We start from the raw sequence: 12,343 nt of genomic DNA on the forward strand, positions 1-12,343 counted from the left end.
CTGACTCAGCACATGTCATTAAAGAGCATTTCACATTTACCACATATATGATGTGCTATTGCTGGCAAATATAATGAAAGCTACTGAGTACAGCGTTATAGATCAGTCAAGTGACAACAAAAATATACAAAAATAAACATGTGTTTTGATTAAAGAGGCAGGGTCTCAAGCCCCCGTGTGCACCACTGTTGTTAGGGAGCCATATAAAAATCATTGTGAGACTACTCAATTCGGTTACTTAAAAATTACTTAATTCCATTATGTTGAAATTATGTGAACAAATTATGTTTGTTTAACTTAATTGAATCATGTGGAACCGATGTACATGATTAAATCATGTAAATCCAACACACCATTTTTTTCAGTGAATAAATGATCCTTTTCAATTGAATCATCTATAAACTCTAGTCCAACTGAAATCTGGGGCGTCACGTTTACTGATATATACTGTTGTTTGTGGATTTGTTTAGCTGTGCTTCATACATCTCTACTGTTGGCCTTGGCATTGTGCGCATATGCAGACAGATATGATGAACGCAATACAAGCAAGGTATCATAAATAGCCTACATTCTTTGTGCGCACATACTTGCCAGATTGAAAACAGTAACTTGATTAAAACTTAAATGTACTTGTCAGTGTCACACATTGTGCTCAGATAAACCAAAATACCCACTTCTGCAATCATATCATAGATTAGGAAGAATATGACCTCATTATCCGAGCTCTCCTATCCATATTAAGGTCATAGCTCTACTCCTTCTTTGTTAAGAACGGTCTAATTTATCTAGATTTTAAAGGTTTAGTATAAAAATCTGAGACCAAGTGAAACAGTACTAAGAACCGCATTGTTATGGTATTAGGTCATCAAGGCTATTTCATTATGAGCAGTACAAGATTCGGATCACATGTTCCATGAAGAAAAGTGATCTGATGACTTCCCTATAAATAAACAGGACAATCCCACAATTCTAACATCCCAAGTCAACACTCTACACAAAGGGATTTACACCAAATTCCCTGAAGAACATGAGACAACAAAAGGATTTCTAAAAGGTTAGCTGATTTTAAAGGTGAACAATGAACTTTACACAGTATCCCCTTTCTGCTTTCTGTCTCCCATCTCCTCTCCTATACGCGACACAATCTCTACACTGGAAAAAGAGAGCTAACCCATAAATATAACCCTTTTAACTTCCAGCAGACATTAAACAGTAAACAGGCCTGGGAAGATTCTTAATGTTCCATAGACAAATAGAGAGAGGAAGAGGAAAGATCGCAGCAGTTTACTTTGACCAGACTCCTCTTCCAGCTATAAAAGGCATAAGTATTCAGGCCTTGATCTCACTCTCAGCCAGCTGAAAGCTCTTCACAAGCTCTTGACCAGGCTTGACTTGTGTGTGTATGCGTGTGGATTTGCTCTCGAATGCTTGCTACACAAGATACCCAGAAAGCCAGTATTGCAAGACACTATTTATGGAACCAACATTGCCTAAACTACATGCACCTAAAGGTCAGAGGGCAAACTCACTTCAGAATCTCCTCTCGATGGATTTACAGAGGACCAGACAAGAATTACATGGAAAAAATTGTTTGGTTTCTTTTTGTTTCTCAGAATGTTCTCCAGAAAATGAAGCAGCATGAAAATTATCAAGGACAGAGAGAGAGAGAGAGAGAGAGAGAGAGAGAGAGAGAGAGAGAGAGAGAGAGAGAGAGAGAGAGAGAGAGAGAGAGAGATCTAGAGTACTGATTAAATCCGGAAAATAAAGGAAGTCTGTGTTCTTAGAGTAACCGGACAAAATTACACAAGAACACAATTATGTGAAGTCAGTTTTCCATGTCCATCAGTCAAACCACAAGAAGTCATTTTTTATAAAAAATATAAAGTACAGTGAAACACTTCTGTGCAGGACACATGGCACGAAATAGACCACATTCGGATGGAAATCTTGTGAGAAAAAGAGAGAAACACAATCAGACTGATAAAAGTGAGATGTACAACAGAAAGGAAATGTGTGAAACAGAAACCGATTCAAGATATACCTGGGCTCAAATCCTTTCTGTTTCTATTCTGGTACTTTTGGGCATGATGTGGTTTTGAACAGAACAGGAAAGAGTTCAATCTCACGTGCAGCGCATGTGTTCTTCTGTGGCTACACGGGAAATTACAGTACCCTCACTGCAAAAAAAAAAGAAGGAAAAAAAAGTCACTAGCATTTTAGCCCTATTTTCCTGTACAAATGTCTAAACATCCTTAAAACAAGAAATAGTGCAAAACTGTATATGATAATGAGGCATGGTTCAGAAATGGGAAAAGTGTGTCATTATTTACTTACCATGATGTCATTTCAAATCTTATGGCTTTCTTTCTTCTAAAAAGGTACTTTTATTGAGTTTGTTTTGTTTAATAAACATGCTGTTGATAAGGATCCTATCTATCCTTGCCATGATGCAACCAAAGCCTGACAATTATATTATTTATTTTATATACTGTATGGTTATATATATATATATATATATATATATATATATATATATATATATATATATATATATATATATATATATATATATATATATATATATATTATATATATATGGTATTTTTTATCAAGTACTTCTTTTAAGGATGTTTAGATATTTTTTACTGGCACAAAACACAGAAAAAAACTAATAAGAAAATGATTTTGTGCTTTCTGACCTCACACATTTATAGTAGAGAGCGAGTTCTTGACTCTCCACTGACACACTCACACTTCCAAGTTAAAAATACGCATTCATAAATGTTTGGCTGCAGTGGGAGCAAGGCTTATTTATACAAACTGTCCTTTTACAGAACACAGGGCCCTTTCATATCCAGATTAGAACAAGAAAATCTCAGTCTTGTCCAAGAGCACATGTGACGTAACAGTGACACTCCACCCAGATGACGCTTAATGGGGTCACATCATTATGGTACCAGTGTGATGACTGTGTGTTTAGTGAATTGCTCATCTGGGTCAGTACTTTTTTAGCTACACAAGCCTATCAACATATTCGGTAACTTTCCATTATTAATAGCTGACCTTGAGTAAGGCATCTAGCAAATCATTGACTAATGTACTCTGGATTGTATGACCTCCACTGGACAACTTTCTCACACACCTGTGTGAGAGCATTGTTTTGAGGAACTTGTGATTATGGGTCACACTTACACAAGTGTGATGCGACACATTTAGGGAACTGCAGGAAGAGGAACGGAGATGAATGAAACATACAACGGTCAATGCTCATAATCACGTGGTTTATTTCACGAGAAGAGCACATGTGTTAGACAGTAATGTTGCAATGAATAAACCTCTGCAATGACCACAAGAGAAAGACTGGAAGTGAGGCAAACTTCTAACATAATAACTGACATATGAAGAAGTGCAACATTTCACAAGATGTATTCCACCCCTGAACCTTACAAAACCTATTACTATAGGTTACAAAACTACGATTACTAAAATAATCACAATATTTCTCCCCCTCTGCTTTAGTGTTCTGTCTGCCTTCCTGGAAAATCACAACATCAATATGAATACTTATAACGCCCCCTTGTGGACAATACAATATATGGGATCTTACGCACAACCATATATCAATACAATCAAGAATGTCTCGCCAACTGTGAAAAGAAAAGTCCCCCCCCCCCCCCCGCCCTTAAGTTAAATTAAGAGAAAAGATACCCAACTTAGAGATTCTTTTGTAGCATGCGTTGTTATTTGTGGTAGCAGATGGATTGACAGATTGAAGTGTCAGATGTCTGATAACTGTAAGAGTGTGAACACAGACTCCTGCAATAAACTGATTAACCCTGAACACTTACACACGCACAGATTTTCACAACACAAACACATTACGTGTATGCAGAAATCAATTCACAATTGTGAGAAACAGAGGCATAATTACGAGAAATAAACGAGCAATTGCAACATGAGAAGTCACAATTTCAAGACAAAAATAATGTCACTATTGTGAGATACAAAGCCACACTTTTGTCAAATAAAGAGGCAATTGTGAGATATGAAATTGCAATTATGAGAAATTAAGCCACAACTGCGAGATATAAAACAGAAATATAGCTGAAAGCAGCGATGACGGGCCCAAACCGCTTTAGGAAAACTTTGCACGGCACTCAATATGCATTTTAAGCGTGTAAACAAAATACTATGTCAAATTTTTTGGGAATACGCCACATTTACTGGAGCAGCTGGTGTCACTATGACTGTGGACCACAACAGCCACGTCCATGAGATCATTTAAATTTAGATGAAATTCATGTCATAGGTCAATTTCAGAGTTATCATTTACAGTTTAAAAGTGCAAATGTGCAAGTCCAGGTGTATTTATCTTAAGGTCTTTTTATATTATTATTAACCTGATTATTAAACTAATTATATAAAACTATGTTGTCAGTTCCATGCAAATGAACCAGTTCTATGCCTTTATTTTGTTATTCAAACTAAAAGAAAAATATAAGGCCTAAGCAGACAGTAATGAATAGGTTAAACTCTAAACCATCAAGAGTGTAAATCCCCTTTCACACAGAGATTCCAGAAAATACACTGATAATGTGCCACGGGATATGTCCCAGGACCGTTTGATTTTGGCTCATTCACACAGCCAGTGATTTTCTGGGATCTGTGCGTGCATTCACACACATCCCGTTAAGAACCCGTAAAGACACGTAACATCAGGATGTGTCTCTGCAGCGTCTTAAGCTTGCTAATTTCCCACGGTTGTGCATATTTTTCTGATTCTATCATAAACAGCGCTAAGCTGGCGAATGATTTCAGCTTTAGCGTCATCCCTACGACACACCCCTTATGGCATTTGTCCTGCTTTTTGTTCACACAGGGTGCTGGGAGCACAGGATGATGTTACTAGGTATAGAATCAATCCTGGGATGTGTTTGCATTCACACAGAAGGCACACTAGGAAGTCTATAGCAATTTTCTGGGATCAATGCTGTGTGTGAAAGGGGCTTAACTGACAGACAAACACAAAAACAAACACACACAGAAAGAGGCGGAGTGAGAGCTAAGGATCAGTTGGAGACTGTTTAACAGTTAGTTGAGCAAGAATGTTTACCATTTTAAACAAAAAATAAAACCCAAACTGTGACAGAAAGTTGTTTTTGGTAATGTCTAAATATGTATCGAAATGCAATACCTGATAAAAGGAAGTCATAATGTCTAAAAAACACTGTTCTCATCAACAAGAAATTGCTCAGCCCTGTTTAAAAATAGGCCTGTGCCTGTTAGTAGTTATACTATGTATTACATTACACAACACTAATCTGTCTATTTTAACTTACACATACTGCTTTAATTAATTTAATTTAATTTAATAAAACCAAAATATCTGACTTGCTGTTGGTCCGAGCTAATGACTGTAAATTTGAAAGTTGTCCAGCTCGATTAGAACAATATATATACAGAGTTTGGTGACTGTAGTTAAAGCTAGCCTACCACTTTAGTCAAAAGGTGGTGCTACTGAGCCAATCCTCCAAGCCCATTTCTATTGCTTTGCTCGATCCATGTGATCAGCCTCGAACACATAACTGAAGTTTCATCCAAATCAGTCAATGCATGCAGTAGTTATAACACACTTCCTGTTCCCTTTTTTCTCACCATAAACTTGTTGCCTCGCCACGGCCAAACCATTTGAGATATAAAAAATCCACTCACAATTTAGCATCCTCAATGTATTGGCTTCATGTTGACCAATTGGAGGAATCCTCTAGGAGGAGTATATCAAATTCCAGAGAATAAATTTTTCAAACAACCCAAAATAGCCAATGATCGGATGAATCCCCTAGGAGGAATATATCAAATTCCAGAGCATGCATTTTTCAAACAACCCAAAATAGCCGAATTCCTGTTGGGCGGAGCTTATGACTATGAGTGCGGAAGATGTTTGGCCTGATGAAGTCTATATGTGTACCGAATTTCATACATATACGTGCAAGTATTTATGATGTTCGGACAACGTTCATGGGTTCACTGTCAAGAAGGGGGCTTCTGCCCAGCCATAATGGCAGACAATTCCGCATGCATGGGCCCCAAAAATGCCTGAAAGGTTGAAAGAAAATTATAATAATAAACCTAATAAATTATTAGGTACAATGGGTCCTCCACCCCTTTGAGGTTTGGCCCCTAATTATGAGAAATAAACATGCAATTTTGAGACATTAAGTCACGATTCCAAGAAGATATAGTCACAATTATGATAAATAATTTTACAATTGTGAAATACAAAGCTGCAAATACAAGAAATATAGATACAATTGTAAGATATTAAGTTACAACTGCAAGAAATGAAAATACTGTAAGAAATATACTGTTGCAAAGCTAATAATAATAATCACGAGAAATAATCCTGCAATTGTCAGATATGCAGTCATCATTTGAGATAAAATCAAAACTGCAAGAAATAATGTTAAATTGCAAGTTATCAAAAGCTGTGATTATGAGAAATAATGTTGTAATTGTGAGATATTACTTATTTTTATATTTGAAATTGAAATATGATTTTGATTTCGGTTGTAGGGTTTATGTAATGAAAATACAGTGACTATTTTTGTACATGTTGAAAAATGAACGATTAATATCTGCTATGTGAAAACATCTCTCCAAACACCTTTAGCTGAACCCTTTTCACATCCTAGACACATTCTGTAATTAACAGTGTTGTTAATCTCTAAATCTAATTTGGAATGGGTCAGTTCACTTAAATCGCATCTGAAGGTGTAAATCAGGGATTAAAGAATATATGGGACATATGGTGAACAGGCATCAGGCTCTAAATCGTGACCCTTTGAGGCTTACCCACAGGGATAAACTGTGATTGGCACATACGAGTGTGAACGTGTGGGGTGAGAAATCTTATGACCTGTGTTAGTGTGTCAGGAGCGAAATCAAAAGGCAAAGGGAAGCAGAAAAATACTTATCTGAAGCTATACGAGAGCAGATTCGTAAGCCGTGCTGTGCTTTAGAAGAATAAAGCGCCTGGACCATGACCCAGATACTGCGCACAGAGAGGCTGCAGCCGAGTGAACTTCAGGCTCTATTTGGAGAGGAGAAGGATTATTCATGCTCCCTGAATGATATTGTTCACCACACAGAGGTAAATGTTTGACTTATACAATGTAAAAGACCTTGTAAGTTCACCTTGTAAGTAGCATTTTCAGGTGAATTTTGAAGATTGCATACAGTATGAAAGCAATACTCTGTAATGGAAGAACCACTTGATGTACATTTATATACTGTACTGTAACACTGTAACTTACGTTTTGCTCTGTTTTGGTCTCTAAGGAGTGTGAGCAGCGGTCTGACAGTGAGAATAAAGAGGGATGTGACATGAGTTCTCTCTCTGATCCTGCTGACTATGGGAAGCCGTGTGCAGCCCATCAACTGCAGAGACCGCTGTTCTCCAACCAGGAATACTATACAAAACTGGAGGAGCTGAAGAGAGAACACCTGAGAAACATGGCTGAGCTGGAAAAACTCTATCTGAGCCAGAACAAACCCGGTCAGAGAGAAAGAGAGCACATTAATTGTTGGAGACAAAATGGAGAAGATACAGAGAGGTCTGTGATAAAAAAATAAATAAAAATCAAATTCTCTATTGAATAATAATGAGGAATGAGCAAAGCTGAATATTAAAAATAGAAATTATTATCACGAAATATTTCTTTCTTATTTAGATTTATAAAATACATTTATCAGTTAAATCAGTTAAAAGTTTCTTATTTTAGTAATAATATTTCCTCTTAAAGGTATGTAAGGTTGACAGCTAGTGGTTGAAATGGGTACTATAGTTCAAATTCAAAATATTAGAGAAAGTTGTTTCCCCTGCCCTCCACAGACTCAACGCTCACGCCGCATGCGTGTTGCCAAATGGAGCACACGCAACAAGAACGAGCGTAATTGACAATGGAAAGCGACAAGCCTTGCGGTAGTAGTATAAGATCAGCTTCGATTAAACTTTTTTTTCGTTTTAGATCAGATTGAATCTGTGATCTCTGACCTAGTTTGTTTGTTGGCCCAACAAAAAATACTAAATACTATTGGGTAAACTGGCAGTAGGCGGGATCACACAAGTATTTGAACTTAGCATGTTTTCTACATCTATGCAAACATATTATGGTATGGATTTTGCTTTATTACAGTCATAAAAAAATGACATAGAGCACCTTTAAGACTTTTTGGGGCTGAAAATGAAATGATTGACAATGTCCTTAAAACAAACTTGTTCACACTTTTAGATGAAAATATTCTACATGGAACCTTAAAGAGTTCTATCAGGCGCTTAATATATTGAACCTTTTAGGGGGTTCGGTTCCCATCATGAGGGAATTTTAAAGATTCAGATTGAATGATTATTAGTTTAATTGATTAATTTGAATTAAATTGTATAAATTAAACACTTTTTTTTACTAAACACTTTTTTTTATTAAATTGTATAAATTAAACACGTTGCGTTATAAGTAAAAAATAAAAAAAAAAATGAAATAACCCGTTAAACATGAAAGTTCATTTAAGACATTTCTCCCAACATCTTTGTTGATCCTGAAACAACATTCCAATCAACCAACCAGATAGACAAGTTTACAGTTTATGTCAAGTTTAGGCTTACAACCAGGATTAGATCCTGCTAGATCATTGTTATTCACCTATCATTTCCCTCTGCTTTTAGGGATAACTTATGGATAGGGTAAGGTTTAGGGGGAGTATGTTTTTTGGACAGGAATGTTGGTCCAGGATTAACAAAATGTTAATCCAGGAACATTCTTAATTGGAAAAATAATGGCGAACATGGCACAATTGAACCATTGTTTCCCCAAAGAGTGAATGGTTAATATTTAAGTTACTAATATATAAGTAACTTATTTTCTTCTCTAAATTGTCCCTAAACTCTGAGATCACGCACACAGTGTTTGATCCCTGACCTTTGACCTCTTTCAGTAGTGAACCGGTGGAGCTCATGCAGGTTGGCAGCAAGGTATCAGCGGCACGTTTGAAGAATGGTGCTTCTTCTCTGAAGATAAAGGTCAGTGAATTAATCAGAAGATGAGAGCAGTGTGGAGGCTGACATGAACTCAATGATATGTTCATCATATTCAAGAACCTTTTAACGCTCCGAGAACATAGACATATCTATAGTTGTTTATAAAGTGCCCATCAGACTGAACAAGTGACTTTTCAAGTGACTTTTGTTATTACTTAAAGGTGCAGTGTGTGAATTTTAGCGCCATCTAGCGCTGAGGTTGTGAATTGCAATAATCCAACGGTCACCCCTTCCTTTCGAAGCACATAGAGAAGCTACGGGGGACGACACAGGACAAAAATGTTGTCGGATCTAGTAGCGCTCTGTAGAGCAGTTTGTCCGTTTAAGGCTGTAGAAACATGGCGGCGCAAAATGGCGATTTCACTGTAAGGGTGGTGTATGTAGATCGAAATGGCTCATTCTAAGGTAATAAAAACATAACGGTACATTATGTAAGGTCTTTATACACCACTGAAAACATAGTTATGTATATTATAATGCATTTCTGTCAGTAAATCCTCATAGATACTACACACTGCACCTTTAAGGTTGTTACAATGCACAGATATGCAGATTTAGACACACAACGTTATAAAATATAGTATGTGCATTACAAAATATAACCATTATGTTAGTCACCAGTTTAAATGTATTCAGCAACATTCAGTGGCCTTTCCGAGTAAAGTGTCCTTTCTATAAGAAGAACGGTGACAGTTTCCTCCGAAAATACCACTGTGAGTCAGCATATGGTTCCTTTTTTTGATGCTTTGTGGTTATTCTGGTGGAGTTGAGAGATCCAAACAGCTCTAGAGTGAAAAGATCACTAACTAAATTAGCAAATTTGTAACAATCATGTGAACTCCTTTGTACAGATGACCAGATGCTATCTGGGGTAGCATTTAGTCACTGCTGTGTTCACACTGCACAATGGATTGGCGCAGGTGGTTTCACACTGCATGACTTTACAATAGGAAGAATCGCAGACAACTCTGTCCGGTGCGCAAACTATGTTTCACAACCAAACACGTGCGATGCGACAAGTAAACAACGCAAGATCACGCGTGCATCAGACCAGAGTTCTCACGCAAGACTGGAATTGTTATTAAAAATTATAAACTGCAGAAAGTTTGTCAAAATCGGGGCTAAAATCAGGCAGTGTGAACTCGGCATTAGTGGGCCCCAACTTTCTGGTTAAGAACCACTGCTGTAAATTATAATTCTTAAAAGGGCTTTTCACACTGCACTTAATTATCGTTGTTTTAAACACCAGTTTCAACCCCGGGTAAAGGAATGTTTCATACTTGTAATTTAGAAGCGGGGTTAGCACCGCTTTTTACGGGGGGTTATGAAACCCTGCTTTGGAGTGTTTACCCCGCAGTGTGAAATGGTGTGGTATTAGAACGTTACAGCTAGACGCTTAGCAACAAAAAAAAACAATCACTTACATATTTACGTGCTTTGGACATTGGACAAATACTGACAGAACATGCGACAATTAGAGTGAAGAAGAGAAGTATATATTCAGTATAAACTTGATAGTACAGTCGGCGTTCATCCGATCAATGACACTGACCCCGCAAATATGCAAATAAGAATGTTAACCCATGTTTAGGAATGTACAATGTGAAACGTTGGTTTATAAGAATTAATCCCGGGTAAATTAGGAGTAGTATGAAAAGTGAAGCAAGATAATCCAGGATTCATTTAACCCAGGGTTTAGAATGACCCAGCATTAACAATTATTTCAAGTGTGAAAAGCCCTAAAGGGACATGAAACCCTAAAACACTTTTCGGGTATCTATGCATTGTACATTACTGAAAACAATATCATATCATTCATTATTTTGGAATATTAAGGTTAATTTGTTTATTTTATTTAAAAACAAAAACCTCATTAAAGTCTGAATTGTGATTGGTACGAAGAGTAGCACAGAACAGTTCTAATAGCTAAGTACAAAAATGTAACATTGAATTCGTTTTTTTTTCCACAGCAGGAGCGTCAGAGCTCATTAGAGGAGCACAGGAAGTTGTGTCACTCCCAGAACTCATCTCACAGTGTAATGGACAGACAGAATTCCAAAGTAACCATTCCCAAACCGTTTCGCATGATGCTTCGTGAGGAGGATCGCAAGCGGCGAAATGTGAAAACTCGCTCCGAGATGGAGTTAGAAAATGAGAGACTGAAGAAAGAGCTGGACGAGCTGAAAGAATGTGGCAAGAAGTTTCGCGCTAAGCTGGCCCCCGCCTCCACTCACTTGCTCTTCTATGACATCATCAAAAAGCGACCGAATAAGCTGCAGCAACAAAAACATCAAATCAACCAAATGGATCACGGTCGCCAAGGAAACCAACCCCAACAAGGCACTCAACGCCATGCCTCTCCTCTTTCACAGCAACCATTTAGCTTCATTGAAAGAGAGCGAAAGAAAAGAGAAAAAAAACTAGCAGATGAACTAAACAACCGATCTCCCAAAGCAGAACGAACAGTGTTCAAAGCCAGACCGGTGCCGAGGTCTCTGTATAGGCCCGGCTCCCCAAACTCCCAGATATACGGGGCAGTTAATCTGAATCACAGAGGCTCAGCACTGCCCCCTAACATCCTGGAGGACATACTGCAGGAGGGAGAGGAGGCCGAGAATGAGTATGATGATGATGACTTTTCAAGGCCACAGAGCACAGATATATCAATCTGCAGCAGCAACCTCAGGAAATGGAAGAGCAAGGGTGTGCTGCAGGTGGAGGAAGAAATGGAGAGAAAGAGGAACAGAGAGAGAGACCGAGACTGGTCCTACATTCATCCCCTACGCAGGACCAGCACCTGCAAGAGTGACTACATCAGTGTCTAAATACTGACATAGATTAAACCACAGCCTACAATACAAATAACTTATCATAAGTTCTATAACTCAGTAACTATATGGTGTGATAGAAACAGATATATGTTTTGGTTTTTCCTTGTGTTACTGTGGAGGAGAAAAAAATCATGTAGCCAATAAATAAACTCACAAACCAATCATTTAATAGTCTCTATTATATAGTCTATTGTGTAACAGTTGGTGGACACATTTTCGGTTGGATTTTAAATGGACTCTGCTTTAAACTCTGCTTTGTTAGCTCAAAAGGAACAGCTTTTTCTTTATTCTGTTAAATATATGTTTAATATATTTATTAAATATATAAATGTACTATCATGTCAGTTTTAAAGTGAGCGCACTTTACAAAAATGGCATTTCTGTTTACTCACTGTGATGTTGTTCCTGTGTAACCTAT

The 12,343-nt window shown here is 37.4% G+C and overlaps 1 protein-coding gene across 1 annotated transcript; it reads left to right on the forward strand.

Moving 5' to 3' along the window:
• Positions 1-6,888: 6,888 nt before the first annotated feature.
• On the forward strand, positions 6,889-12,091 carry LOC307135929 (protein FAM161A). The gene is made up of 4 exons (XM_079832649.1): positions 6,889-7,150; positions 7,339-7,613; positions 8,992-9,076; positions 11,065-12,091. The coding sequence occupies exons 1-4, from the start codon at positions 7,040-7,042 to the stop codon at positions 11,917-11,919; spliced, it is 1,326 nt and encodes a 441-aa protein (XP_079688775.1). The 5' UTR covers positions 6,889-7,039; the 3' UTR covers positions 11,920-12,091.
• The last annotated feature ends 252 nt before the right edge of the window (positions 12,092-12,343 follow it).

The sequence above is a fragment of the Gobio gobio genome (genome assembly GCF_949357685.1).
Source record: "Gobio gobio genome assembly, chromosome: 13".
NCBI classification, from domain to species: Eukaryota; Metazoa; Chordata; class Actinopteri; order Cypriniformes; family Gobionidae; genus Gobio; species Gobio gobio.

Coding starts and splice junctions, on each gene's coding strand:
- LOC307135929 (XM_079832649.1), top strand. CDS start 7,040: ATGACCCAGATACTGCGCACAGAGAGGCTGCAGCCGAGTGAACTTCAG. Junction 7,614..8,991: donor AATGGAGAAGATACAGAGAG/GTCTGTGATAAA, acceptor GACCTCTTTCAG/TAGTGAACCGGTGGAGCTCA. Junction 9,077..11,064: donor CTTCTTCTCTGAAGATAAAG/GTCAGTGAATTA, acceptor TTTTTTCCACAG/CAGGAGCGTCAGAGCTCATT.